General features: G+C 33.7%; 8 protein-coding genes and 1 long non-coding RNA gene across 17 annotated transcripts; 4 read left to right on the top strand and 5 right to left on the bottom strand.

The window, feature by feature from the left end:
- Positions 1–374: 374 nt before the first annotated feature.
- Positions 375–2013, top strand: Ppib (peptidylprolyl isomerase B (cyclophilin B)). The gene is made up of 4 exons (XM_076790008.1): positions 375–558; positions 833–1040; positions 1175–1359; positions 1444–2013. The coding sequence occupies exons 1-4, from the start codon at positions 466–468 to the stop codon at positions 1576–1578; spliced, it is 621 nt and encodes a 206-aa protein (XP_076646123.1). The 5' UTR covers positions 375–465; the 3' UTR covers positions 1579–2013.
- On the bottom strand, positions 1828–3779 carry LOC143355295 (uncharacterized). 2 transcript variants are annotated; one of them, XR_013082473.1, is made up of 2 exons: positions 3665–3779; positions 1828–2248 (listed from the first exon to the last, which is right to left on the bottom strand). It is a non-coding gene; the product is annotated as an uncharacterized LOC143355295 (long non-coding RNA). The 2 variants fall into 2 exon arrangements; XR_013082472.1 differs by lacking the exon at positions 3665–3779 and adding an exon at positions 2397–2486.
- On the top strand, positions 2527–7004 carry Pgap1 (GPI inositol-deacylase). Of its 2 annotated transcripts, XM_076789999.1 has the most exons (10): positions 2527–2943; positions 3251–3404; positions 3498–3608; positions 4131–4234; positions 4298–4741; positions 4806–5059; positions 5139–5570; positions 5643–6029; positions 6115–6474; positions 6558–7004. In XM_076789999.1, exons 1-10 carry the CDS (start codon positions 2782–2784, stop codon positions 6850–6852), a joined length of 2703 nt encoding a protein of 900 aa, XP_076646114.1. In that variant the 5' UTR covers positions 2527–2781; the 3' UTR covers positions 6853–7004. The 2 variants fall into 2 exon arrangements, with proteins under 2 accessions (XP_076646114.1, XP_076646115.1); XM_076790000.1 differs by lacking the exons at positions 2527–2943; positions 3251–3404; positions 3498–3608 and adding an exon at positions 3722–4035 and having other exon boundaries at positions 4067–4234.
- Positions 7005–7136: 132 nt separating this feature from the next.
- On the bottom strand, positions 7137–9242 carry Stub1 (STIP1 homology and U-box containing protein 1). Of its 2 annotated transcripts, none has more exons than XM_076790006.1 (5): positions 9091–9242; positions 8838–9030; positions 8578–8776; positions 7766–8103; positions 7137–7668 (listed from the first exon to the last, which is right to left on the bottom strand). In XM_076790006.1, exons 2-5 carry the CDS (start codon positions 8952–8954, stop codon positions 7426–7428), a joined length of 897 nt encoding a protein of 298 aa, XP_076646121.1. In that variant the 5' UTR covers positions 8955–9030; positions 9091–9242; the 3' UTR covers positions 7137–7425. The 2 variants fall into 2 exon arrangements, with proteins under 2 accessions (XP_076646121.1, XP_076646122.1); XM_076790007.1 differs by having other exon boundaries at positions 8838–9020; positions 9091–9221.
- Positions 9243–10043: 801 nt separating this feature from the next.
- LOC143355287 (uncharacterized) lies at positions 10044–14367 on the bottom strand. Of its 4 annotated transcripts, XM_076789996.1 has the most exons (5): positions 11969–12258; positions 11305–11857; positions 10820–11128; positions 10546–10748; positions 10044–10473 (listed from the first exon to the last, which is right to left on the bottom strand). In XM_076789996.1, the coding sequence occupies exons 2-5, from the start codon at positions 11714–11716 to the stop codon at positions 10309–10311; spliced, it is 1089 nt and encodes a 362-aa protein (XP_076646111.1). In that variant the 5' UTR covers positions 11717–11857; positions 11969–12258; the 3' UTR covers positions 10044–10308. The 4 variants fall into 4 exon arrangements, 1 of the variants encoding a protein (XP_076646111.1); XR_013082471.1 differs by lacking the exons at positions 10044–10473; positions 10546–10748; positions 10820–11128 and adding exons at positions 13331–13488; positions 14265–14367 and having other exon boundaries at positions 11718–11857; positions 11969–13202; XR_013082470.1 differs by lacking the exons at positions 10044–10473; positions 10546–10748; positions 10820–11128 and adding exons at positions 13331–13488; positions 13776–13987 and having other exon boundaries at positions 11718–11857; positions 11969–13202.
- A 614-nt stretch (positions 14368–14981) lies between these two features.
- Positions 14982–16303, top strand: LOC143355288 (ribosomal L1 domain-containing protein 1). Its single transcript, XM_076789997.1, has 3 exons — positions 14982–15187; positions 15414–15979; positions 16061–16303. The coding sequence occupies exons 1-3, from the start codon at positions 14982–14984 to the stop codon at positions 16216–16218; spliced, it is 930 nt and encodes a 309-aa protein (XP_076646112.1). The 3' UTR covers positions 16219–16303.
- Positions 16249–17698, bottom strand: LOC143355289 (ankyrin repeat domain-containing protein 40). The gene is made up of 3 exons (XM_076789998.1): positions 17320–17698; positions 16867–17153; positions 16249–16794 (listed from the first exon to the last, which is right to left on the bottom strand). The coding sequence occupies exons 1-3, from the start codon at positions 17442–17444 to the stop codon at positions 16448–16450; spliced, it is 759 nt and encodes a 252-aa protein (XP_076646113.1). The 5' UTR covers positions 17445–17698; the 3' UTR covers positions 16249–16447.
- Positions 17699–18829: 1131 nt separating this feature from the next.
- On the top strand, positions 18830–25382 carry U2af50 (U2 small nuclear riboprotein auxiliary factor 50). 3 transcript variants are annotated; one of them, XM_076789992.1, is made up of 8 exons: positions 18830–18999; positions 19670–19899; positions 20284–20544; positions 20628–20766; positions 20885–20940; positions 24173–24454; positions 24534–24698; positions 24796–25382. In XM_076789992.1, the coding sequence occupies exons 1-8, from the start codon at positions 18978–18980 to the stop codon at positions 24925–24927; spliced, it is 1287 nt and encodes a 428-aa protein (XP_076646107.1). In that variant the 5' UTR covers positions 18830–18977; the 3' UTR covers positions 24928–25382. The 3 variants fall into 3 exon arrangements, with proteins under 3 accessions (XP_076646107.1, XP_076646106.1, XP_076646108.1); XM_076789991.1 differs by having other exon boundaries at positions 20628–20778; XM_076789993.1 differs by lacking the exon at positions 18830–18999 and adding an exon at positions 19059–19295 and having other exon boundaries at positions 20628–20778.
- On the bottom strand, positions 25306–26348 carry Hoka (hoka). The gene is made up of 3 exons (XM_076789994.1): positions 26160–26348; positions 25808–25891; positions 25306–25731 (listed from the first exon to the last, which is right to left on the bottom strand). The coding sequence occupies exons 1-3, from the start codon at positions 26200–26202 to the stop codon at positions 25571–25573; spliced, it is 288 nt and encodes a 95-aa protein (XP_076646109.1). The 5' UTR covers positions 26203–26348; the 3' UTR covers positions 25306–25570.
- Between the last annotated feature and the right edge of the window lie 9 nt (positions 26349–26357).

Genomic DNA, 26357 nt, shown 5'->3' with positions numbered 1-26357 from the left:
ACTGAACACGTAGCAGTCATAAATGATAAGAAATAAAATTGGTTTCCAAGTATGTTACGAAAGCAATGCCACGTGTATTAGAAAGGAACAAATACGTAGGTAATATTTTTTCTCTTTGTTTTACTAGTTATTCCATAAAGTAACTATCTATCACCTTAACTAGGACTTTTATAGATGTACAAAAGTTTCTGCAAAAATGTTAAAAAAAAACGATAATGTACTCTGGTGTAATAATTCATAAATATACTTACAAATGTGTATAGAATATATTACACTTATAAAAATTGTTTGTATCTACGTTACTGCGTGGGGTGAATGTAACCAATCAACGGATCACACATTTCTACCGTGTACGCCTGCGCGAAGGATTCACGTTCCAACTGTGTTCCATTCTGACAGAGCGCAGTCGTCCGGTTGCCTTTGTCCGGTTGCTTCTTGTTAAAACTAAAATCTTTTTAATAAACAATGAGATTACTTTTATTAGTGGGTCTCGCGGTATCAGTCTTCTGTTCGAGTAGCGATGCCGACGATAAAAAGGGCCCGAAAGTAACGGATAAGGTAAATAAATCACATGTCACGAAATAGCGGCCGCGGTAACAAAGAATTTCTGTTTCCGAACAAAGTAGATAAAAATAAAGTTCCGTAAAAGAAACAAGATTTATTGTATTGTAAAACGATGGATGTCTTTATTTCTGACTGAGAAATAATATTTGAAGTTTACTCGTAAACTCGTAATGTATCAAATTCGTGAAAATATGAGGGAGAAGAGTAAAAGGAGTATCTATAAAAACTTATTTTTAAGATTTAAAAATTAATTAATTTGTGTATGCAGGTGTGGTTCGATATCACCATAGATGGAAAACCTGAAGGGAGAGTTGAAATTGGTCTTTTTGGGAAGACTGTACCAAAAACCGTGAAAAACTTTGTAGAATTGGCTAAGAAACCTCGAGGAGAAGGATACAAGGATAGCAAATTCCATAGAGTTATTCGTGAATTTATGATTCAAGGAGGAGACTTCACAAGAGGAGATGGAACTGGTGGTATGTTTTTGTTTTTTCTTAAAGTAAATTTAATGTTCATTATATTAGCATATCGACCACCGAACTCCATAAAATCAAAGTAATTTGTTTAATGGAATGATAACTAAAAGTTTAATGTTCATTTTCATTTCTAGGGCATAGCATTTATGGAAACCGTTTTGAAGATGAAAACTTCAAGTTAAAGCATTATGGAGCTGGATGGTTGTCTATGGCAAATGCTGGAAAAGACACCAATGGTTCTCAATTCTTCATTACTGTGAAGCAAACTCCGTGGCTCGATGGCAGACACGTTGTCTTTGGCAAAGTAATCAAAGGAATGGTATGTTATAGTAATCTTAAAATGTATTAAGGTATCTCACACATTTACTTTGTATGTAACATTTATTTACAAATAATTTTATAGGACGTAGTACGAAAGATTGAAAGTGTAAACACTGACACTAGAGATAGACCCACCAAGGATGTTGTAATCGCTGATAGTGGAGCAGAAGTTGTAGCAGAACCATTCAGTGTATCAAAGGAAGATGCTGTTGAATAAACTGTGTTAGTTACACTTCATTTTCAGAAGAAAGACTAACTTTATACGATTACTCTAAACCACATAGATAACTTTATATGCTCTGATACAATGACTTTGTGATTCTGTATGTCTTCAAACTTGATTTAATGAAAAGAAAATGTAATGTTAAAAGAATTGGTTTGAAAATTTGTTTAAAAAAATATAATGTTACATACAAAAAGCACATCTAGAACAACGAAAACTAATTATTTATGATAATTATGTAATAAAGTCTATTTTATAAAAAAATAGGCCATGAATCTAGAAATGGAATTTTAAAGGACATATAAAATCGAAAAAAAACATGATACTCTACGAAAGATACCCTATCCCCTTCATTGTTATCTTATTCCAACTTTTATAAAAATATATGTACATGTCGAAACGCGCAATAAATTTTGTATATCTATATAATCATGTTTCTTTAATTAGTAAACAAATATACTTTGTTTAATAATTCGTATTTTATTATTCTTCCCTTCTTCATTACAATTGTACGAAAGTATCTATATGTATGTCACTACAAGCCTGAGGTGATATTTCTTTCTGTGACTGAAAACATCCTTTCACTTGAAAGTTCATGATGTTCTCACGAGCTTCGATAGAAACATTTTATTCTCGTTCACATGAAAATATGTACTGTGCCCACCTACATAGTAACACAAAATTAATTTTGTATTTTTAAAACATCTAATCCCTACAGGTTAAAAAATTGTAAATATTATTGTCTCTCAGACAGTTAACATTGTAAAATCAAGTAATTGATGTTTAATAATATCGATTTGTACATTACTAACCATAAACAGTTTTACGGATGTTAACGTTATTTTTTATTATTATGGATTGGATTTTTTAAATATATTTGTTTCATAGCGAAGCAAACGGGATGCGCAGTAGACGTGTATATACATAGTACACGTGATATGTACATATAACTGTGTATAACCAATTTCGTTTTCACAGTGTCGTAATGTCACAACTTAACCATAATAATACTCAACAACTACTTTTGTTCAGTAGTCATTATATTATTTCTTTGAATTAGAACATAATATGACCAATGCATTATAAAAAGAAAACCTCGTATTTACGCTTTATTTATTTGTCGCGCCAAGTAATGGGTCTTCCTTCAAAATTATTTAATTTTTGATCGTTTTTATATATGAGCTCCCGAACAAAATAATGAAAATGGTCCAGTTTAGGTCTATATTTGTCTATTGCGCGTGTTTTTCATTTTTAATGTTATTTCTTTTATTCTACATTCTTGGAGTTGCTCGTTATATTACGGATTTCGAAGAAAATACTTGCGATATGACTTATATGTTTGAATATCCACAGTATGTGGTACGTAAAAAGAGTTTGAAATTTCAATGCAATTAAACTAAAATGAATGAATATTAGTTTAATTTATTTAAGTGTATCCTTTCGCTGATTAAACTAACTGATTTAACTAAGTTACATCACTCTATAGACTATAAAAACTTTGGATATGACAAGTAAAATTTAGAAGTTTACATGTAAACAATTATTTTTGGCAATATCTATGTATGAAATTTGCAATTATAATAATTAATATTATCTAACACGTATATCTGTTTTATATTTAATTCATTTCATATATCTAACACATAAATCTTGTTATTGTCATCAGAGAATTTCTTTGGATAACAAAATAGAAGAACGATATCCTAGGTATGGACTGTACGCATACGGAGAAGGTTTTGTTACGGAAAAACATAGAAGAATGTATTTCTCAGGAATACCAGTCCTTTTTATACCAGGAAATGCTGGATCTCATGAGCAAGGTTTTTATAATTGTGTCATAAAATTTATATTGTTTGCAACACTATTTTAGATTTTTATATTATCTATAACATATGTATGTTTTTTTCCTTTAGTAAGATCTCTTGCATCAGTGAGTTTAAGGAAGGGTTTAAAAGACAGAACTCCATTTTACTTTGACTACTTCACAGTTTCATTAGGCAAGGATTATTCTGCTTTATACGGAGGTATAATATATAATTACAAATGGAACCTTTTTTACAGATAATTATTTAATACTTACTTATACAGTAGAACTCTGTTAATCCGGATCCCATTAATCCGGATTGTCAAACATAATCCCTGTCTTTTTAATCTACTAATTAATTAATATCCTGAGTCTACAACTCGGAATCGACTGAACTCATGATGGTAAAGCGTCCATAAGACCCTGTAGCACATAAACGTCACTCAAATCCGACACAAAAGAGACTGGCAGACTTTTCACAACATCCTAATTAAATTAAACTTATAGTTAGTATATATGTCTTTTGCTTCATACTACCAATATCGGTGTAAAAGTATACATATAAAATGTGCAACAAATGAAATACATAAAATGTATTTGTGTTATGTTGTTAACGAATTTTCCGGATTTCTGGTCATCCGGATCAGGTCGGGTCCTGTTTTGGGACCGGATAAATAGGATTGTATTGTATTTGTAAAAAATTTCTATATTTGTTTAGTAATTAATGAATTACTAATTCAAGGTGTATTAATGGACGAAACCTTGTACGTATCACATTGTATACAAAAGATTTTGAGTTTATACAAGACTAATGTGGAAAATGTTATACTTATTGGACATTCGATGGTAAGTGCAGCAATTGTATAAATTTTATAACAGACATTCTAAGAAATCCGTTCGCCATTTTAGGGTGGAGTCATTGCTAAAGGTTCTGTCTTATTAGCTTCTAACACAAATACCAGTGTGACAAATATCATTATTACTTTAGCTACTCCTCATATGCCTACATTGGTATTAGACAGAACTTTCGCCAATTATTATTATAATTTAGAGAAGCGTTTAAATGAAATTAAAGATGCAGGAATAAACGTTATATCAATAGGTGGTGGACCAAGAGATACGCTTGTGACCACATCACAACTTTTAGATTCTACAGCAGACATTAATGTTCTTTCTACAAGTATACCAACTGTGTGGAAATCTACAGACCACTTGAGCATTCTTTGGTGTAAGCAATTAGTTCTCGCTATTGTGCGTTCATTATTCGACTCTGTTAGTGTTTCTCAAAGGCCACCTAGAATTTCTTCGAACACTCAAGAAAGGATGCAAGCTTTAAAGTATCATTTTCATCATGTAAGAAATTCTTTGAATTATTTCTGTATTTGCATGTAATGTTTCTAATAGAGTTAATTTATAGCGTACTTACGGAAAAAAATTGTATTACCCTAAAGAAACGGTACATTTTGAACCTGGTGGTGAGTGGATAGAAGATATTCGAAGGCAGTATACATGGAGCAGCAAAAATTTATCGAAAAGAACATCTTCCATTTATCTTATGATTAGACTGACCGGGCAACCAGACGAATTAACTATTGACACTACAAACTTGGAATCTAGAGACTGGTTATTCGCTTGTACAGCATCCAGTATACAAGGACAATCGAGAGTTTGGTAATTACATTCTCTATTTACAAATAAAGTAATTTTTGAATAAAGTAAAATATATATTAATAGATTATTTATCTTTTAGTACTTGGGGTTGGAATTTGACAAATAGAACACTACTTCTACCAGATCGTCTGTATCGCCAAAGAAAAATTATTGACTTAAATCTTAATGAAGTGAAATATCCTGGTGTAACACATATTGTAGTAAGAATTACTCCAAATGATTTAGATGAACATGTTTTGGTAAATGTCGATTTACATTCTCGTGAAACAAGATATATACCCATTAAGAAAAATATACCTTTATTGAACACTTTACTTGTAAGACCCCAAATTAAAAAGTCAAGTATTGGGGATGTGAGGTACTATGCTACTATTGATAGCAATATAAAAGTTATAACAACCGAATTGATAGTTTCTGAATGTACAGACGCAACGAAAAATATCGAAGCAATTGTTGAATTATACGAGCCGTGGAGTATCGGCGCTACGCAAATTCAATTTTTCACGGATGTGTAAGTACAAATATATGATATAAATTCTTTAATAGTTACTAAAGCGTAAGTAACACTGATTTATGTTTTCAGAGATAACGGGCCGAAAACAATGAAAATTCAAACTAACTATAAACATTCTAATGTCTCTTCATATTTGAGATTAACATTAAATCAAGCGTGTTCTTATACACTCAATATTCAGGAAGGTGGTATTATAGATCAACTTTCCGTTATAGTCAGAGATCGCTGGTACTTATTATACACAACGATTATTAGTTTACTTTTAGTACTCCTTTCAATAAGAATTAATCAAGGTCGAGAACAACTTCCAATTATAGTAGTTACTGTATTCCTTTCGTATTATTACGGTCTACTGTTCGAGTGTTTGGTTGCTACAGCACTTCTATGTGTATTCACCATTGGACTGTGCTGTTCAATTCTATTTTTGGCTTCAGTGGCTCATGGTATTGCTGTGAGGTAAAACGGTTTAATTATCTATTCATTATACCTACGTGTATATTTTGATTCCATTATATAGAAGTAAATTTGTAAATTGTTTTAGATTTTTAGCACGAGCTATTGCATTTTCAACAACATGTTCAGATTGGCTACTTGGAGGATTAAATCAATTACCCTTTTTCACAGCGATTCTTGTACTGTCCATAATTCCCGCGACTTGCGGAGCTTTAGCTATGTTAATATCAGTATTTCTGTATTTTTTGAATCTAACGAAAATGTACGAAGATTTTTTAGAAGAACTTTTCATGGCTTACATACCATTTTTCGGATCTAAGAAAAGTGATTCTGAAGAGCGCGAAGATACTAGACAAAAAATATTCAATCATATTATTCTTTTCTTACTTTGGTGTTTTACTGCTATTCCGGCTGTACCGTCTGTTCTAATTTGGGCAAAAAATTTCAGGTTTGTTTTTACACAATATTAAATTATATGTTTCGCGGATATTATACACCAATGTATATATATAAAAAAAATATTTATTTCAGTTATGGCAACAGTTATGACGACTTCAGTTATGTCACCTTTCAATTGACTACTGAAGATCCTTTGCTACATCAAAGCTGGATAGTCTTAGTAGCATGCAGTACATCAGGCTGGTTACAAATTCCTACTAAGTATCAGGAAATTCGATCACAAGTATTAGCCAGTGTATTATATTTTGTAGGGTGGATTATACTTTCAATGGGAGCAGCATCCCGACCACAATTTTATCAATATTATGTGCCACCTATAGTCGCTGGAGTCGCTAGTCTCATTACATTAAATCACTTCTTCAAATAGATAGTTGCTTACATAGTGTCAAAATTAATGTATATTTGTATATTTCTAACATACACTTTTTTAATTTTCTAACCAATAGATATGTGATGTACTAAAAAATAAAACTGTGTAAGTACAGTAATTTCATTAATGCAAGTAAATAATTGAGAAGATATCATGTAAATTATTATTTACTTACCATATATATGTATATATATATATATATCGCTTTCTAAAAAGTATTTGTATAATAAATCAAAAGTTATATTGTATGTGTCACAAAATAAATTACTTTATTTATCATTTATGGGAAAAAGAGATACACAATTATAATATACATAATTGATATTCATACGATTCATATGGTCTGACCTATATCTTCTAAAATCCCATTTATGGGCACTGTGCTGCGTTTTTTTTTACAAATAATACACAAATACTTTAGAAAATTTTTAAAGTAATAAATTTTGTTTCTACACAATACGTTTATAAGTTTTTTAACGAATTTTATAATGATAATGACTTGGATATATTCAATTAAAGTAAAAAAGAACATCTCATCATAAAAATACGGCAGTAACCTAACTATACATTTTAATAATATAATGCCCACTCGTTTTCTTGCAGGAACGTGTCTACTACTTCTTTCATTGCTAAGTTTGGGATCAACTGATCTTGAGTTAAACGAACTCTAGTAACTGGATCGAAATGTCCCACCCTTTGTAAATGTTCTTCTATGTCTTTTCTCTCGTATGTAATTCCACTTGGTGTAATTACCGGTTCTTGCAAAATTTCAAAACTAATTTTTCCACATAAATAATCAGGTACTTCCCTCTTCTATTCAATACGTTCATAAAAATCACAAATAGACCATTATTATTTTTATTTAAGCATAATCAAAAGGCATAAAAAGAGAAGAGATGTGTCTACTTACCCTTCTTCGTTCGTCCACTTTTTCAAATAAGTCATTGAGACGGGCCATACACGTGTCTCTTTTTTCTTCTATTTCTTCTTTGTTTCTTGCGAACGTACCAGATGCGGCTTCCCCTTCAGTTTTTCCATTTGTATCTTTCGTTGCTTCTTGTTCTTTCAATGTAGCAATGCTTCGTTCAGCATCCTCCACTATCAATTGATGTAGATACGATTGTAATTCAATATCTTGTGCTATCCTTTGCTCTTCCCTTAATTCGAATCGACGCTTCCTCGCTTGCCTCAGAATACTTGTCATCTCGTCTCCATAGTTTAATTTTTGTTCCTTGGCCAAATCCACAGCTAAACAATCATTATTCAAAATATGTAAGAACATGGAATACAATTTCAACGACTTTACAGTATGGGTATCATAGGAAAGAATATCCATAACACCAATAATCTCATTAAAAATATACCATATATAACTCAACTTATTTGATTCGCGTCTTCTTCCATTACCAATGTAACAAGTATCAATGTATTTCTATCAAGTAGAAATTATATTCTACGTAAAACTACTCCGTTCTTAAAACTATTCATTGCACTAGCAATCAACAAACCTGCTCAAACTTAATAAAGTCTAATATTAAAATACTAGGTATATTTGAAACATATAGAATGTTATTTTAGCGTAGATGGTTAAACCAAGCTATACACAATAGTATAAAAATATTAAAAAAGGGATTGTAATTGATTCTGTTACTACCATATGGTGATCTAATGTCCAAGAATCGATAAACATAAAATTTGCTAATGAAGCATACACATAAATACCTCTCTGCAAATGTTTAACAGCTTCATCGAACAGTTCCAATTCCACCAGTGCGAGACCAAGGAAAAAATGTCCTTTTACCAAACACGGATCTATGTCAAGAGCTCGTCTGCAATCTTGGCAGGATGATTCCCATCGTTTAAGCTTCAGATGACACAGAGCTCGATTTGTGAAATACAGTGCTTGAGATGGATTTTTAATCTGCATAAATCAAATGCAACATCGTAATTTGTTTGTATACGGTATTCATAACAACACTCACGATTGCTTTAGTGTAGCAGCACGCCGCGTCTTCGTACTTGTGAAGATTGAAAAGACGGTTTCCTTGTTCTTTTAACTCCTTGTCAGAAAGGTTTGCGGTTGTGTACATTTTACTCATCGTGAAAGTGTTAATCTATCGTGGGTTGAACAGTTCCCTATGCACGATTCGTCCTTAATAAGCGCCCTTAAATCATCTTACAGAAAAAATCAGACGTTCTGTTAAAAAAAAACAGACCAACAAAGTGATGTATCACCTTAAATAAATATGTGTTCTTCCATTTTCCTGTTATATTTGTTACTCGTTGACCACAGTATGACAATACAGATACGTGGTACGGACTACAGGCATTCTTATCAAAATCTAAAACTATCCGAAGATTACAGATCGTGAAACCAGGGAGCGCTGATCACGTTCTTTTCAAACTCGCCGCGTTGGACTGTCATAGATTACGTATAATCTGTGGTAGCCAGAGAGGATAGGTGGTAGCTGGTGGTAGTGATGGACACCATCGACTAAAAACTATCGACTAAATCGATAGTAGCCAACTACTATTTTCAGTCGACTGATTTTTTAAACTATCGACTGAATTTAGTAGTGGTTGGGTTACTATTTTCAGTCGACTGTTTTACACGTCGCCATCTTGAAATTTCAAATGTCAGTGTCACACGATGAAACGAAAAGGTTAGAAATACATGATTATGACAGGACGTGCAAATATGCAAGTAATGAAATATGTAATAGATATTTCAATACTTTAATTCATATTAGATGTTAAAATCTTATTGCTATTTATGCGAAATACTTTAATTCATATTAGATGTTAAAATCTTATTGCTATTTATGCGATATAAACTATATATGTGATATACGTAGGCATAGACTATAGCCCGCAATCTAGACGTAACCACTAAAACGAAATTTCAGTCGACTAAAAACTATCGACTAAATATTCGATAGTATGTAGTAACTAAATAGTAATTAGTCGATAGTTGATATTAGTCGATAATGCCCATCACTAGCGGTGGTAGTAAGTAGTATTTGGATGTTCGATTGGATGAATCGAGGTGGAAAAGATCGATCTTTTTGCCCACAGAATCGATTTTTTGAAGAATCACATATGGTCGCTAATTATTTTGATCAAAGTAAATATTCTGTATGTTAACATAGAGACGTTAATTTTACTACGGTTATCTAAATTAATCAATATCGCTTTTTTGTTACATTATATTTAAAATATTTACATATACTACATATTTGAAAACAGTTCTTACATTATATTTCACAGTTCATGTATGTATATAACTACAATTTTGATATACTTCAGAAAATCTTAATTCGTTGCGTTTTTTAAATAATTTTTAATTCCATATTATTCGTTCGTATGCAAAGTATAAAAGTTGTCTTTTATAGTGATTCTATAGCACTGAGTCCACTCAAGTACCAAATTGTTTTCGATTAATTACTATTGTGCTTAGTCGACTTTTGACATAGTGTACATGGATATAGGTTTCTTTAAAGTAGGATGTCGCGCATACTCCACGGTAAAACCTATTTTATGGTCAAAAAATTCCAACATTTTTCTTGCAACTAATTTGTTATTCGTGTGTACTTCTGGGTGTTCCACATACTCTGATAACTGTGAAAATAATAAAAAATAATAGTAACACACATTAAAATCTCATGTACACAATGGAAAACATTGAATTACCTTCATCCATTGACATTCAGAAATTTCTCTATCACATTTATTAATTTTAAAATCATTGGGAGTTAGATAAGAAATGATATATATATCGGAACAGTTGAATGCAAAATTATGACCATGTCTAAAACCGATCAAACATTTAAAAGTAGTTTGAATACCAGTTTCTTCTAGAACTTCTCTTTTCACAGCTGTTTCTAAATCTTCACCTAATACAATTACATAAACAATTATTAATTGTCAGGCTTAACATTTATTAATAAAATATAGATGTTTATACCTGGATCTACATATCCACCCGGTAGTTTCCAAAATGGTCTTTTATATGTATATTTCTCCTTAATAACTAAAATTTCTTTAGTTTCCTCATTATACACAAATGCTCCAACACCTAGATTAGTGTGAGCATAATGTGGAACATTGCATTCCTGGTCTTTAACCATCCATTGGTACAATGTAACGTACTCATCCCGTGCATGATGGAATTTAAATCCTCCTTTGACAAGTATTGGTACCCATTCAGAATGTGGTAAATGTACACGAAACCAAATTGTGCGCTTATTTTCCTTTATCCATTCTTGTAATGAAACTATTATAAAGTTATAGTTAGAATAAAAACATTAGCCTAGAATACTTATGTACATTTTAAATAGCAGAGAATTTATAGATGTTATAAATTAATATTATAACAATAATAAATAGTAAAAGTTTGATCAAAAGAAAAGCATTTTCTAATTTTCTATTAATAAACGTTATATTGCATACTTGCAAGGCGTCGTGAAAACACTTCTGGTTCGCAAGACTCTTCATTTGAATCGATAGTTATGCCGTCATACTGATCGGTGTGCCCTTTGAAACACTTCAAATCCATGGCTGGAGACGGTTCAACGCAATGCGTTGTATAATGCAATGCCGAAGGAATAACGTACCGGAATTTTGATAAAAATTGACGCTGTTTAAATAGTGTTGTAACGTGGCACAATTTTATAGATATAGTACCGTGCGTACATATTGAATGATAGACTTTGTCAGAAATTTTCCGATAAAAGACTCTGCCACAATCACTTTTATGACCTTGTCTTGTAAGGATAGAAAAACATTGCTGGATTTCTTTATGTAACATGAATTGAGCATTTTTTATTGTACTATGCCGCGCAACATATACAGATCGGAACATTCTAACCTGACAATATCATTAAGAAAACATTAACAAATCTTGTCAACATGTTTATAAAGAATTATTTTGTATTGCGTAATGTATAATATGCGAATTTATTACATGCAACACCTGGCGTTAACACGCATTGCATCACACGTTCTGTAAAATGTAAGAAATTGTTTCAAATTAATTATAACCTTATCATAACGTTATATAATATGCCAAATGATTAAAAATTTCTAAATTGCCATTATGTAAGGCCGCACTTACTATTGTATGGTAATATGAAAAGCCTGGATATTGTTTTCTACATCTTACTACGAATATACACTAACCTTTTATTAAGACAAAATTCCTGAAACATACTTTATACTTATTATACATTGTTAATCAAGGGCTGGAATATCTTTGAAAAAGTTTGTGATAGGAGATAACAGCCTAGCGTATCAATATGTCTATTTACGATGTTATTTGTATATGTTTCAGTGAGCTATAAAAGATGTTTTATTCGATCTGCTATATTACAATTTTATATAATAATAACAATTAAAATAACGTATTTGAGAAATATCAAAGGACGCAGTCACGATTTCTATTCCAAAATGACTGCATATTTTCGTAAACCTTAAAAATACCAGAATTATAATGTAGAGCCTCGCAAACGCGACAGTAATGTCGTGAAATGCTCCCGAAATAACCGTGCTCATTAATTACTTTATAATATTTACGCCATTCGTGGTACTCGAGATACTTGTCATCATGACGATCTAGGTATCGAACATAATTGACTAAAGTCGCTGGATTAGCAAAATCAGAGACATGTAGGAACGAATGGGGTGGTAATAACCGTTCGCAATCTTTCTTGGATGTGCCCATTATTATCGGGATCGCTAGTTTTTGGTAGGCATTCCAAAATACCTTCTCCGTCACATACTCTTTACAATTCGAATTCTCGAAAGCTAAATAAAATTTGTAAACATTCAGACCACGACAATCGCTGTCGAAATGGCCCGGGCACGCGGTTACGTTGCCATTCAAGCATTTTCCATATATATCTAGATCGTCACGGAGAATCGTTTTAAGTTCGCTCACGTAACTCCATCTGTTGTTGGTTCCAGCACAGTTACTACCCATCACGGCAATCAGTTTCCTTTTGGTTTTCTTCAAAAAGTCTTTCGTAAAATTATCATATTCAACATTTGCATGCGATCTCGATATTACTCGTCCGTACGGTACCGGAATATCACTGTCCATTCGATAAGTCATTGACCAGTTGAACAGACCGTTATAGTCTGAAATTTGTTGGTTCCCGTAGAGGAAAGTATGCATCGGTGATTCGTCGGTCAAAAAGATCCATCTTTGTTCCCGCCGTTTTCTAAGTGGCAAATCCGACACGGCTTTCGTCAAGTGTAAATGAAATATTACTGCATCCGCTGTAGCTATGTCTTTCGACCGGTACGACAACATGCACTCCGTTACCGAGCAATTTTCCCATGGCGAATACCTGAAAACAGTCTTTTCCGTATTACCTTTCGCTGCATTTGCTCGACGTAGGATTTAACGCATATCCGCATTGTTAAATTCCTTATACTACTCTATTCTCTATGAACGTGACGTCGCTATTTTATTAACTTTTTGTTCGTAAAACGTTTGATGTGCCTGCGTTCCAAGAATTTCCCATGCATCCAAATTAAAATTAAAAAAGGCCCCTTTTTTGTATTAATCCTCGGTGGTGGTAAACTCCCCTCAGAAGACAAGAGCCACCTTCCAAGCGAAGTCATATTACCAATCTGATACGATAGAAGACACGAATTAGTGATTTAGTAAGCAGAAAATCTCATACTAGTGACACTTAATTAATAAGCATTGACTCGCATTGGTCACCGATTAGTTACACGATTGCGATGGTGTATTTCGCTCCTTGATGATGGCAACCCGTTCGGGCCGAATCGTATCGAAGATTGGCCGAGGATCGATTAAAAAAATTTTTAAACGAGGATCACCGAAAATTTCTTGACAATGAACGCGCGAAAGGAATAGAAAGCAACAAAATGTACTAACAAAAACGCGAACGTACCTGTTCGTCGCTGAAGTTTCGTTCTCTCGGTAGCATAATTCTCGTAACGTTTAGTATCTCCTTCGGATACTCTGATTGTTTCGCGACGAATTTCGCCGTGATCCTTTCGCGAAGGTAGCTCGGAAAAGTGAAAAAGATCGCGCAAAATATCGACCAGCCGATACACAGATATAGCAACACTCGAATATATCGCGGTGTTCTGAGCATTGTAGTTTCCAGTATTTCTAGGATGGTTCGTAGCAAGTACTAAGCGAAGCATATCGGCACTCGGTCTTCACTCCGTTCCTATTCTTTGCGGAACTCTGTTTCTTGTTCTTTGCGAATCGCTTCACGATAACTATATACAAATGCAAATGCAACGAGTTACACGGCGGCGACAAAATAGAAGAATTTAGGTTGTCGTTGTTAGGTAAGAACTAAAGGAAACAGGGGAAGAACAAAGGAGCTTCGCAGAAAGGAATAATTCCGGTCAACGATCGACAAGGCTACCTTTGACGTGCGCTGCAACTGATCGTTGATCTCGATTGTCTTGGTTAACCAAGTGTGACGGTCCTCGGTGCAGTAAGTTGCGAACGTTACCCCCAACACTGACAAAATGTTATGCGATTCTTGACTATTTCAAGTTTCAAACAGATGATATTTCAATTCTTTTCAAATAGGCTTAGATTATTATATTTCTAGAAGATATCGTAACATTGCTGGCGAAGTTCCTCGCAGAGAAACGTCCGTCCGGAATCTGCACTTTTATTCAATATTATAATTTATCCATTATAATTCTAGCGTATATTAAGACTTCTTGCATTTAACCATTACAATCGAATGGTTGGATTCAATAATTGACCGACGAAAGATGGCTGCCAATTTATAATACGATCATATCATTGGTTACTGTTAATCGTATGAATTACGGTTGTTGTATAGTTATGCTCAGCGGGACCAGTGCTCTGATTAATTCGTGTTTTTCATTGATCATTTTCGCAAAGGAGAAAGTTACTTCAAATGACCTCGGGAATGATTTGGAGCACTTTGTATATGTACATCTGTCTAATTGGCCATCAGCTTGCGAGCGTAGGGGACATCTCTCCCACAAACAAAAATACCATCATTTCTCCCCTCTATGTACTACTCCATACTCCTACGTCATGTCACGTTATCCCACTGTAAGCGGCCATTTTGCCCCTGCATCTGGCAACTCTGAATGTAATTATGAAGAATGTAAAATTAAAGGAACAGAGGGAAGTAGATAGCAAAGACTTATCGAAAGAACACATACGACAATGTATAGGTGCCATTTTTCATTTGACCGAAGAGCTGAAAAATAAAAATGCTTTATTTGACGGAGAGTGCCATCCAGTATTTATGCAAGTAACATGCATAAAAGTACCAAAAACACCGAGAAGACACATGAGGATGTAAGTCTATAATTGTAATTATTTTTTAAATCAATTTCTAATATGTTTGAAGGAAACTATTTTTGTTTCGTCTCTATTGTACGCACAGATGATTATATTTTTTAATAACCAATGGATCCTTATGAGGAATCATGATTATATCTTTCAAGAATGATGTAACTATGTGTTTATAACATATAGGTCCATTATAATAAAAGGTAATCGCAGCTCATAATTTCTCTTTCAGACTACTACCACATTCGATAGTTACACCAGACGACGAAGTAGCGCTTTTTGTAGGCGATTTAGGAAGAGGCAAACGACAAGACAATGACATCACAGTAGATCATTACGAGGAATTATTACGCAAACATGGCTGCACAAACATAAAAAGAGTAATATCATTGAACCAAGTGAAAACGGAGTACGACCAATATGAATTAAAGAGGAAGCTTGTGGGCAGCTATGACCATTTTCTAGTAGATGGAAAAATTGCTGGTCATTTGTCTCATTTATTGGGGAAAGAGTTTCACAAAAAAAGAAAATTACCCACTTCTATCAGAGTGCAAAGTAAAGATTTGAAGCATGAACTAGAGTATGCTTTAAAGAAGACTCCTATGCAATTACATTCATCTGGGGATACACATATTGTTCAAATTGGACATACGTCTATGACAGAGAAAGAAATTTTAGAAAATGTGTGTGCAGCATGTAATCATTTGTCTAAAAATTATCCAGGAGGATGGATTAATATACGTTCTATTCGTCTGAAAACAGCTAAAAGTCTTGCTCTTCCTATCTACACCTCATTAAGTAAGTTTTGTGGCTTATGTGCATAAAAATTATGATTAAAATTCTTTTCGGATTTTTTCTTAATTTTTCTTAACTTTACAGGAAATAAAAATTCTGTTAAAACACCAGTGGTACAACCTAAGAGGCCAAAAGCATACCACGACGTGACTGATGAATTAAGTACTATTATTGAAGATACAGATGTAACTGTTACTCCAGAGGGCGATGTTATCATAAAAGAAAGAAAAAGCGAAAATTGAAAACGAGAATGTTAATAAGAAATTGTAATAATTTTTGTATTACTTTATTAAATCTAGTAAATAAAGTTGAAAAATTATTTTTCTACTCGCTATCCTGTTATATGTACTTGAAATATTTCATTATTGCATTTTAAGAGTTCCACTCTTGCTTATACATAATGTGTTTCTATTAAACATTATATATGTAGTCTTAATATGTGTATGAGGGAAAATGCAGAAACCATAATGATTAATATAAAATAGTTTGGTCTTTCTCAGAAATACTTTGATATCCATTTGCTGGCACTGTTGGAATGTTATTTGAAACACTGTTCGTGTTTTGCATATACTTGTGTGAATTCACATTGTTAGTAACAACCTCGATTTCTTGGAAATTCTGAAGTCGTTGAACGTCTTTGTCTTTCCTTAACTTAGTATTGGGCAGTTTTCTTAACTTTACATTCTGGTTACATTCAATGTTTAATTCTTGGCAACATACTTCAATTAATGTTTGATAGGTCAGATCGTTGTGAGGTAATTCGACTTCTATGAAGTCTGGATCAAGAGCATCAGCGATACGAATCTTTAACACTAATTCTGAAATGCAAAATGTATTAGAACAACATGATTAAAGTATACAAAGAGAGATCGATAACAAGTGTTTCTCACCATTTGTGTATAAACCATTGCTCCCTATTCTATGTGTTCCTGAATCTACATTTCCTTGCCCAAGATCATTTTTCAAATATTGTAATATAGCATTATGCATTGTTGCATCGTTTAATGCTGATTGAGAATCAACCGATGTTTCCAAAAGTTTCAAAATTTGTGGATTAGTGCACAGATATTTTGGAACTGCTCCAAAGTAAGATTTAATATTCTTATCTGCTCCGTTCTTCAAAAGTAGAGCAACTATATCTTCATAATCATATTTACATGCCCAGTGCAAAGCAGTCCTTGAAAGAAAATTATATATTGTAGGATTGTTAGGGTGTTTAAAATCCAAAGTTGTTTCCATTCGATAAGAGTGAAAATATTGTGCTCGAATTAATAAATACGTTTTATAGATTTATAACAGTTACAACGATATGACTACAGTGTCACAAATAGTCAGACAAATACCATCCATTATCGTTATATCGTGCATTAACATCGGCTCCCAGATTAAGCAATTCTTGAACCGCATCTGCATCGCCAACACTGGCTGCCTCTCTTAAACGTTCTCCCAATATTTTCTTACTGCTCATGTTATCACAGATAGAAAATAGATCTACACATTACACATTTTTTTCCGTCGCAGGCTTATCTGAGACATTTTTAAATGAACGCGAGTAACATTTTAACAATAAATTCGATTGTCAATCGGTGTATCTATGTTCAATTTGTACTACTTTGACATGCACGCCATTGAACAAAATATGCATGTATGTAGTTGTTCACTCTCTTCCTATCTTTCGACGGGTGTCAGGAGAATTACACGGAGAGTTTTCCGTACGAAAATAACAGAGAGGAATGAGAGTGCTCACGCCCGGGGTTTCGGCGTTCCCACTTTCGTGACATCGTCGCTTTAGCATAGCACAGAACCGGTCAGTCTTTAAGCATGACACAGAACCGTGTCGTCTTTCCTGGAACAGAACCGGTCCGTCTTTTAGCATAAAACTGAACGCACATTATTTTTTTAACCAGGATTAGAACGTACAGCTTAATTGTTTTATATGAAATATGTAACTAACATGTAAATCTTGTGTACAAAATCTCTAATTAATATAAATTAAGAATAATATTAATTGTAATGATACGTATTTTATTTTTCTCCAATTTTGTAGTTGCAAACTCTAGTTGTAAAAAATGGAAAATCCGGAAAAATTCGAACAAATACAGATTTCATATCGAAGTTTAAAAGTGACCATCCTGAATATTAATTTGAGCTGATCAATGAACTGACCAGTTGCTGATCAACTACGTAAGACTGTTTTGCCGACTGTTCCATGCAAAAAGTAGACATGGTTCTGTTCCGTGCTGAGAAGTCGACATGGTTTTGTTCCATACTAAAAATCAGAGTAGGGGGCAGCACTGTATCGGGAACGCCGAAATCCCGGGCGTGAGCCTCTCATGTCCTCTTTGACTCTACGTTGCTTTGTGGCACGTGCCCACAACCTTACACGAGTCATGTACACTTGCATACGAAGGGCAAGTATAAAAACATGTATAAGTAGAGTGTAAAAAAATGAATTGCAGTCGAGCTAAGATTTTTTCTAGGATGACATGCGTATTTAAATCTTGAATCATATGATAGTTCGATCGTTTCAACGACAACGTTTTTAAACAATTCTAGATGATTTATCGAGCAAGTTATATTATCTCTCCAATAGGAAAGGAATGAATACGAGCTCTTTTCGAGTTAGTAAAATGAACCCTCTTTTAAATAGCAGTCAGGAACATCATAATTGAAAATTACCAATATACGATATTAATTTAGCATAATGCACTAAGCAATTGAATGGTAGATTTAATAAAAATTACGGTGTTTTTCTATATTTTTCTGTCGGAAATTTCCTCTCCGATATTGTAAAGAGAGATCAATTCTGGTCGCGTTTCACGCCATCTCGCAGTAGATGCTGGCATTAGTATTACAATTCACTAGCCACATCTACCTAGCCTATCGCCATTTCAGAATAAAAATTTGTTTTAAGACGCGTTGACATTTGCTAATCCCATTGTTACTCGTACAATATTGTTTCTTGAAAGAAAATACGTGGTTGTAGCTCATTAATACTAGAATGGGCGAAGATTACAATGGAGGTAAGCATTCTAAATATTTCCAAGAACACTATGCTCTTCGCCACTGTTCCCGCGTTGCAGCCAGGTAAATAAGTCGGTGATTGCAATGGCCGGAGAAACGCATTCGTGAAAGTGATAAACATACCTTCAGACAATTTTCATTACAATTTTTTCGTCAAAAAGAACGAAATTCTTGTTCGCAAGTCATTCAGAATTAATTTCAACGTAAACCGAGCAACGTCCAGTCATTCTTCACGAGATTCTGTGAATTTATCGTTAACCTGATAAACAAGCATCTAGGAAGATTGTACTTATGGGTATACTTTTCATCATATATTAAGAGTTTTGTATCCTTTAAGGTTCCCTTTATCGCTTATCATATTACATTTAAAAACCGTATTATTTTTGTAGTAATTTAATTTCTGTAATTCAGATATTGAGAATGCATATAATATATATGTATATATATATGCATATAGTATACATATATATATATATATATATACACACTACAAGTGATGTATATAGGCCATAGGCAATAACTACATTAATTATTTAAACGTGTGTGATGAATAACACGATTCTAGAATGAAAGTATATCAGAAACAGTTTTATAAAATTTTATATTTTTTCAAATAACATAAATCTGTTATTATTGCTAAGAATGATCAATTTTGTATATTTTTTGTAGATCGAGATCGTCAAGACCGAGACAAGGATAGGGACAGGGACAGAGATCGTGATAGGAGACACAGATCTCGTAGTAGAGAACGTAGGAAACGTTCGCGTTCACGATCAAAAGATCGAAGAGATAGGAAAAGAAGTAGTTCACCCAAAAAAAATCGTAGTTCTAGAAGGAGAAAGCCATCGCTTTACTGGGATGTTCCACCACCTGGATTTGAGCACATTACTCCTTTGCAGGTAAATGTTTCTAACATATTAACACGTTGACTGCAGAGCGTGTTTTGCTGGTTTTGCCTTCAGTGCTGGAGTGAAATTGCCCATGTTAGAATCACATATATTTATATATATATTTGAGTTTATAATACCAATGATAACATAACTGACATGGCCGCATGTAGATTTATTATTTTAAAGCACTATTTTAATATTAATTGCATTCACAAAATTATAAACGTTATTATTTGCGAATTTTACGCATTTTTATCAAGTTCAATTGCATCGGTCAGCTACGACCACCACAGCATGTACTGGTCAGTAGCGACCACCATGGCAGTCAACATGTTAATATATTCAAGCTGTAATTTAACTTCTGAAATAATACCGAAACTATCATTCGAACAGTATAAAGCAATGCAAGCTGCTGGACAAATACCAGCAAATATAGTAGCTGACACACCTCAAGCAGCTGTACCAGTAGTTGGTAGTACAATCACTCGACAAGCAAGAAGACTTTACGTAGGAAACATTCCATTTGGTGTGACTGAAGAAGAAATGATGGAGTTTTTCAATCAACAAATGCATCTTTCTGGACTTGCACAGGCTGCTGGAAATCCAGTATTAGCGTGTCAGATCAATTTAGACAAAAACTTTGCTTTCCTAGAGGTATAAATCTTTGCTTGAAAATGAAATTATTATGCTTTTCAAATGTCTTCACATTACAAAGTACTTATCTCATTCTTTTTTAGTTTCGTTCGATAGACGAAACGACACAAGCCATGGCGTTTGATGGCATCAATTTTAAGGGGCAAAGTTTGAAAATAAGAAGACCACATGACTACCAACCAATGCCAGGAATGACAGATAATCCAAGCATGAACGTGCCAGGTACGGTTCCCGGTATGTTTTATACATACTTCTTATACATATATGTTACATACTTAAAAAAAAATTGTTTTTCACCATTCATAGAAAAATTTTACAATGTAACTTTTCATGATTTCAGATTCTCCACACAAGATCTTCATTGGTGGTTTACCCAATTATTTGAACGAAGAACAGGTATGTAGGCAAATCCGTGACATAATATTTTGTTTATTGCACACCTTTGGATGCAATTTTTAGTCACTGATGTCGATATTTGAGTTAATCTATTTTGCTTGATCGAAATCGCAAACACAAAGTGTAGAATATACAGAATACGTTTGAAAGACATCAGAGATTAAATCGATTGCGCCGCAGTATAACAATGCTGTAGGATTACTTTAACTATATGCTAGTTCTCAGCATTGTGAGATATACCAAAGGATTAAATTATAACATAGGTATTTAGCTATTTAGCGGAGTTCAAAACTTGCGAAGATGTGTCAACTATCCAAATGCCATAGAGGTACGTATGTGTATCCATTGGATTCCAGCGTCGACTAGGTGTTATTTAAACTATAGTTGAGTCAGGTTGCAATTCCATTTGTGTCTCTGGCCAAGATTTGGCGGTGTCGAACTCTATTGTCCCTTGGAAAGTTCATCTCTCCTCGAATCGTCATTATTCGTTAGCAGATAGGGAATTGGTTGTTAGTGGTGTTGCAGCATTCAGGTGGCATGCGGTTGCAGCAGTCGCGTTTATTTACAGTTTTTTGAAGATCATCGTGGACCCAGCCAAGGGAATACGAAATACCGTTTTTTCTTTACACTCAGGAACTTCCGACATGAATATCAAATCAGACATTGTAAAGGGAAGGGTAGGAGTGGAGAGTAGTTGCATTTGGAATAATTATGGAAATTGAGAATTGTTAGGTGCGAAGGATTCTCTTCAGTAATAAAGGTTCTTTGCATTCCTACATATCTAGAACACATTTACAGAATCAGTCTGTTCTCCTGCTATGGTATTTGCATCCGAAACAGATTTTTTAGGACCACAAGAGATAAATCAACGTTTTTTCAAGTGCATCGGTTCCATTTTTTTTTTGTTTAATGGGATTACAGGGTCAACACATAAATCTTATGTGCATCTGGTAACAGCTCCAAGTCCTTTGGCATCTATTCTTTTCAGGAGTATCTTTTCTCTTGCAGCTGTTTTCTTTACAGGCTTTTCAGGCTTTACAGCTCTTCGTCCTTGTGCCTTGATACATTTACAGGTTACACGAATGAACTTATATGTGTTTATAAGTATCAGTAATGTGCATTTGTACAAAGACAAAGTGCCAAGAGAAAGTAAGAAAATCAAAGTCGATAAAAATGTGATTATCTTGAACGTCGGAAAAGTTAATGCTGTGTTCTTACAGTGATACGTTATTGAAATAATAATCAAAACAAAAGAAAAAAAAAGAAACAAACAAACAAGTATAACCATTTGGTTATTGTATAGTAACTGTGGACTGATACCAGTGCCCTTTCTCCCCATTTCTTAGCTTAGGGTCGCGCCGATCAAAAGCATTTGCTTACCACTACCACTACTTCTACCACTACTTCTACCACTACTACTACTACTACTGAACATGACAAAATACCACACTGCCTGGAGAGAGGCTAGCCCTGTCCCTCGAGGCAAGTACTTATATCATTTTCATGCCTTCGTATTGGGCTTATGCGACTTTTGCAGCCCCTTTTTTGAAGATTTTGGTCCTTCTATACAAATGGTGCGTTTTCTAATTCGATAGTTTTTTTTATTGATAATAGCGTGTTGCTTGCTCACATGAGTATGAATGGTGCTATTAGGGAATTAGATAGAAGGGATTAAACGGTAAAATCTTTATAAATGTATGAAACTTCTGTAGTCACTTGAAAAAAGTGGCTTAGTCTCCCAGGTGGTTATAATGTTTAAGCTAAATTCAAATCTAGTTTTCTTCACAATGATATAGTTCTTATTGAGGTATATTCATAGAGGTGCCTGGAATGTCTTGATTAAACCGTGTACATACTTCGTGGTTTATGTATGTAATGTTTTAATCTATACAGGATAAGGCTGTATCTACATATGCTTTGATAAACTAATTGAAACGCTTATAAAACATCCATTATATTGAGCCGTGTGCATCACGGTGTTACTCGGAAATACCAAATTCCGGTAACAATAGTAAATCTTCATTAAATGCAACATGCTGTTATCTCTGCTTTAGAGTTTTCAGTACTTCAGGGAAATGGAAAAACGTAAGTAAATTTAAGGTACACTTCTTTCTGAAGAGAGAATCAAAATGAGTGTGGGAGAATTCCGCGTTTGAAGAGCAAGAGTGTTCTGTTCGAAATATTGACAAAAATCTGTTCCAGACTGGAGTAAAACTTTTGTATGTAAGAAAGATATTGTGTGAAGATGTTAAATGGAAATCAAATAGGCGAGATATAACACATCTATCCTTTCATACTGAATTCTTTACCATTGGATTATGCAACTTCCATCAACGCATCGATACAATAAAGAATCATCTCCATAAATTCTAATTTAAACTTGTCCTTTCATAATTTGAAAGCATATGATAATAGTTTGATTATATTACATGTTTGCAATTAATAGTTATAATCGCCGCACATTAATAGAAAAGAAATGAGCATTAACAATCCTCAGACGGGGCGAGGGCCTGGTTCTATCTTGACCGGGCTTTTCAAAGTCTTCATTTAGCTTTTCTGACAGCTAATTTAGATTGTTATCTATTCGTACTAGCTTTAACTTTTAGAAGACTGGCATTTTTCCCTGGAAGATTTGAATTTTCTTTACGAAAAATTTATATATACAGGGTGTCCCAGTATTGATAATACAACCGCAGAGGGGGGTAAAAGTTAAGCCGAATAGCACACCTGATCCGATATACAGTGACAGCCGGTCCCGAATCTTCGTTCTATATCGGAACAAGACTGTATTAGATAGGAATCAGCTGATGCGTCTGGTCATGACCTACCAATTCTACTTCCTGCATATGCTAAAGCTTGCGAACCCATTTCTAAGCTTGCGAAATTCATTTTTCTTTCTTTTCGACTTACTTTTGCGTATAGAATTACTTCTCAATCGGTCGTCCACGGCATGCGGGACACCCTGTATATACAACAAACATGTTACGCAAAATTCCGAAGTTTATCCCTGGCCACTGAGGCCCTCTAAAGGTTAATAAGGATGCATATATAATAAATGAATAAATAACGATCTAAATTGGTCTAGATGTCATCGTTTATGAAGCCTTAAAAACTGTCCACTTTCTGAGGGTTAAGATTGAGCTAATTACAAAAAGGAGTTGCATAGTCTAAGCTGTTCTAGATGATCTTACAGCAACATAAGTAAATAAGTAATGTTATTTTCGTAACGCAGGTGAAGGAGTTATTGATGAGCTTTGGACAACTAAGAGCATTCAATCTAGTAAAGGATTCAGCTACAGGTCTGTCCAAGGGTTACGCATTCTGCGAGTATGTTGATGTGTCAATGACTGACCAAGCAATTGCTGGATTAAATGGGATGCAGCTGGGAGATAAGAAACTGATCGTTCAACGGGCTAGCGTAGGTGCCAAAAATCCTATGATCGGTGCACAAGCACCAGTACAAATTCAGGTGCCTGGACTGTCTATGGTGGGCACCAGTGGACCAGCAACTGAGGTAACATAATCAATTTCAAATATACTTTGTTTTAATCAAATTTCGAATGTTATAAGAATTGTTCGAATAATGTACGTAGGTGCTTTGCTTACTGAACATGGTAACTCCCGAGGAACTAATGGAAGAAGAAGAATATGAAGACATTCTAGAGGACATTAAAGAAGAATGTAACAAATATGGCGTAGTTCGATCAGTGGAGATACCAAGGCCTATAGAAGGTGTCGATGTACCTGGATGTGGAAAAGTAAGTTTTACAATAATGTATACACAATTTCCTTACACAGTTTTTTATTAAATATAAAACATATTTTTTTTAACATTGTTGCTGTTTTTTTTTTCAGGTATTCGTCGAATTTAATAGCGTGATCGATTGCCAGAAAGCACAGCAAACACTTACAGGACGAAAATTCAATAATCGTGTTGTTGTGACATCTTATTTCGATTCTGACAAGTATCACCGCAGAGAATTTTAAATAGAATTATTTCTCTTTTCATACCGAATAATAATTAACTACCAATGTATAATATATATAATGAATTACTAATCTAACAAGCTCGAAAATTAATAATTTTCTTTTATCCGATTGTACAAAGCCAATTGTAACTGATTTCCGATCGTATTGTCCAATTGAATGATGTTTATTGTAACTTGCGAATCTTTCGATAACGATATAACCGTATTTAATTAATGTGTAATTTATGAGACATAATAATTCACAATTTTGAGCTAGTAAAAGAATAAAAAGTAGTACGAAAGGTACAATTAGACAAGCGATATTATTTAATTTCGATAATCAATTAAAAAGATTAAAATACTTGATAATCAAGGGCGGAGTTATACTAACACTGTTTAGGATGACAGGAAGAATTCATAAAATCATATTTCACTGAAGCATGTATTACCAGTTAATTCAAATGATTTTTTTTTTATAAAAAATCAAAATATGCTGACGTTTATTTTATGTTTTTTACATGATTGTTAAATGAAAGCATCACTCAATGACCTACTGGTCACATCGTCTCGAATGTTTTGGAATCAATAACACATTGTTACTGTGTTCATATAAAATCTTTTTTTTTTTTTACCTATACCCAAGTTTTGGTATATCCTTAATTTTAAGCATCATTTTGCAAAGCAGGTGTATACATATGTCCTTCTCCGGTGTCAGCATTGTCAACCACAAATTTTTGTAGCACTACGCAAAGTCCACCGCCAGCAAGCAGCATACCAATTCCTATTAATACAACTATAGACCACGCTGGAATAGCAGTTCCCCCTAAAACATTCAACATACTTATTATTATATTCGCTGTCACTCTTCTTTTAATTATATTCATATATGTTTCACTTACAGTAGTAACGTCGATTAATTGTTTTCCGACCCCTTAAAATTTTACGCCTCGCTTCTACTTCATCCATAAAAAGTCCTGCGATCACTGTTTAAAGTCATTTGATTAATATGAAGTGATTTGTATCATAATATGAATTTTTGTACTATGCAGCTTATAAATTCTGTGCTATATAGAAAAACATTGTCGATAATACTATTGTGTTAAAATAAAATTTATTAGTAATTTATACAATTGTAGTAAAGATATACTTAATTTCGCACTTTGTAGAGATATTGTCGACTAGTTTTGGTGTAAATTGATCGTATACGATTATTAATTGTTAAACACCACAAAAATTCATGTGTTTACTTACGTAGACCTATAGTAAAGTAGCACAAAAACTTTTTCGAACACATTTTTTCATCAAATAGATGAAAACCTTCAAGATTAACGAAATTAAAAACCACTTCGGGACAGAAATAATTGTGTGAGTAAGGTGAAATCGCGTTAGGACACCAAAGCGATATGAACGTGAATCCGCTGTGAATCAACGGTTTGATAAGGTGTATCT

Source organism: Halictus rubicundus, chromosome 6 (genome assembly GCF_050948215.1).
Source record: "Halictus rubicundus isolate RS-2024b chromosome 6, iyHalRubi1_principal, whole genome shotgun sequence".
Lineage (NCBI taxonomy): Eukaryota > Metazoa > Arthropoda > Insecta > Hymenoptera > Halictidae > Halictus > Halictus rubicundus.
This window is presented reverse-complemented; position numbering and strand designations above follow the sequence as displayed.

Excerpts from the sequence above, each read along its gene's own strand:
- Pgap1 (XM_076789999.1), top strand. The coding sequence starts at position 2,782 with ATGAAAATGGTCCAGTTTAGGTCTATATTTGTCTATTGCGCGTGTTTT. Across the intron at positions 5,060-5,138 it reads CAAGGACAATCGAGAGTTTG|TACTTGGGGTTGGAATTTGA; the intron begins GTAATTACATTC and ends TTTATCTTTTAG. Across the intron at positions 6,030-6,114 it reads GCTCATGGTATTGCTGTGAG|ATTTTTAGCACGAGCTATTG; the intron begins GTAAAACGGTTT and ends AAATTGTTTTAG.
- Stub1 (XM_076790006.1), bottom strand. The coding sequence starts at position 8,954 with ATGAGTAAAATGTACACAACCGCAAACCTTTCTGACAAGGAGTTAAAA. Across the intron at positions 8,777-8,837 it reads GCTGCTACACTAAAGCAATC|ATTAAAAATCCATCTCAAGC; the intron begins GTGAGTGTTGTT and ends TGATTTATGCAG. Across the intron at positions 8,104-8,577 it reads TGTTAAACATTTGCAGAGAG|CTGTGGATTTGGCCAAGGAA; the intron begins GTATTTATGTGT and ends ATGATTGTTTAG.
- Hoka (XM_076789994.1), bottom strand. The coding sequence starts at position 26,202 with ATGTGTTCGAAAAAGTTTTTGTGCTACTTTACTATAGGTCTAC. Across the intron at positions 25,892-26,159 it reads CTACTTTACTATAGGTCTAC|TGATCGCAGGACTTTTTATG; the intron begins GTAAGTAAACAC and ends GACTTTAAACAG. Across the intron at positions 25,732-25,807 it reads AATTAATCGACGTTACTACT|GGGGAACTGCTATTCCAGCG; the intron begins GTAAGTGAAACA and ends TGAATGTTTTAG.
- U2af50 (XM_076789991.1), top strand. The coding sequence starts at position 18,978 with ATGGGCGAAGATTACAATGGAG. Across the intron at positions 19,900-20,283 it reads AGCACATTACTCCTTTGCAG|TATAAAGCAATGCAAGCTGC; the intron begins GTAAATGTTTCT and ends TCATTCGAACAG. Across the intron at positions 24,699-24,795 it reads ATGTACCTGGATGTGGAAAA|GTATTCGTCGAATTTAATAG; the intron begins GTAAGTTTTACA and ends TTTTTTTTTCAG.
- LOC143355287 (XM_076789996.1), bottom strand. The coding sequence starts at position 11,716 with ATGTTCCGATCTGTATATGTTGCGCGGCATAGTACAATAAAAAATGCT. Across the intron at positions 11,129-11,304 it reads GTTTTCACGACGCCTTGCAA|TTTCATTACAAGAATGGATA; the intron begins GTATGCAATATA and ends ACTTTATAATAG. Across the intron at positions 10,474-10,545 it reads CTGAATGTCAATGGATGAAG|TTATCAGAGTATGTGGAACA; the intron begins GTAATTCAATGT and ends TTATTTTCACAG.
- LOC143355289 (XM_076789998.1), bottom strand. The coding sequence starts at position 17,444 with ATGAGCAGTAAGAAAATATTGGGAGAACGTTTAAGAGAGGCAGCCAGT. Across the intron at positions 17,154-17,319 it reads CGATATAACGATAATGGATG|GACTGCTTTGCACTGGGCAT; the intron begins GTATTTGTCTGA and ends TTTTCTTTCAAG. Across the intron at positions 16,795-16,866 it reads CAATGGTTTATACACAAATG|AATTAGTGTTAAAGATTCGT; the intron begins GTGAGAAACACT and ends TTTGCATTTCAG.
- LOC143355288 (XM_076789997.1), top strand. The coding sequence starts at position 14,982 with ATGAAGAATGTAAAATTAAAGGAACAGAGGGAAGTAGATAGCAAAGAC. Across the intron at positions 15,188-15,413 it reads CCGAGAAGACACATGAGGAT|ACTACTACCACATTCGATAG; the intron begins GTAAGTCTATAA and ends TTTCTCTTTCAG. Across the intron at positions 15,980-16,060 it reads TCCTATCTACACCTCATTAA|GAAATAAAAATTCTGTTAAA; the intron begins GTAAGTTTTGTG and ends TTAACTTTACAG.
- Ppib (XM_076790008.1), top strand. The coding sequence starts at position 466 with ATGAGATTACTTTTATTAGTGGGTCTCGCGGTATCAGTCTTCTGTTCG. Across the intron at positions 559-832 it reads GCCCGAAAGTAACGGATAAG|GTGTGGTTCGATATCACCAT; the intron begins GTAAATAAATCA and ends TTGTGTATGCAG. Across the intron at positions 1,360-1,443 it reads GCAAAGTAATCAAAGGAATG|GACGTAGTACGAAAGATTGA; the intron begins GTATGTTATAGT and ends ATAATTTTATAG.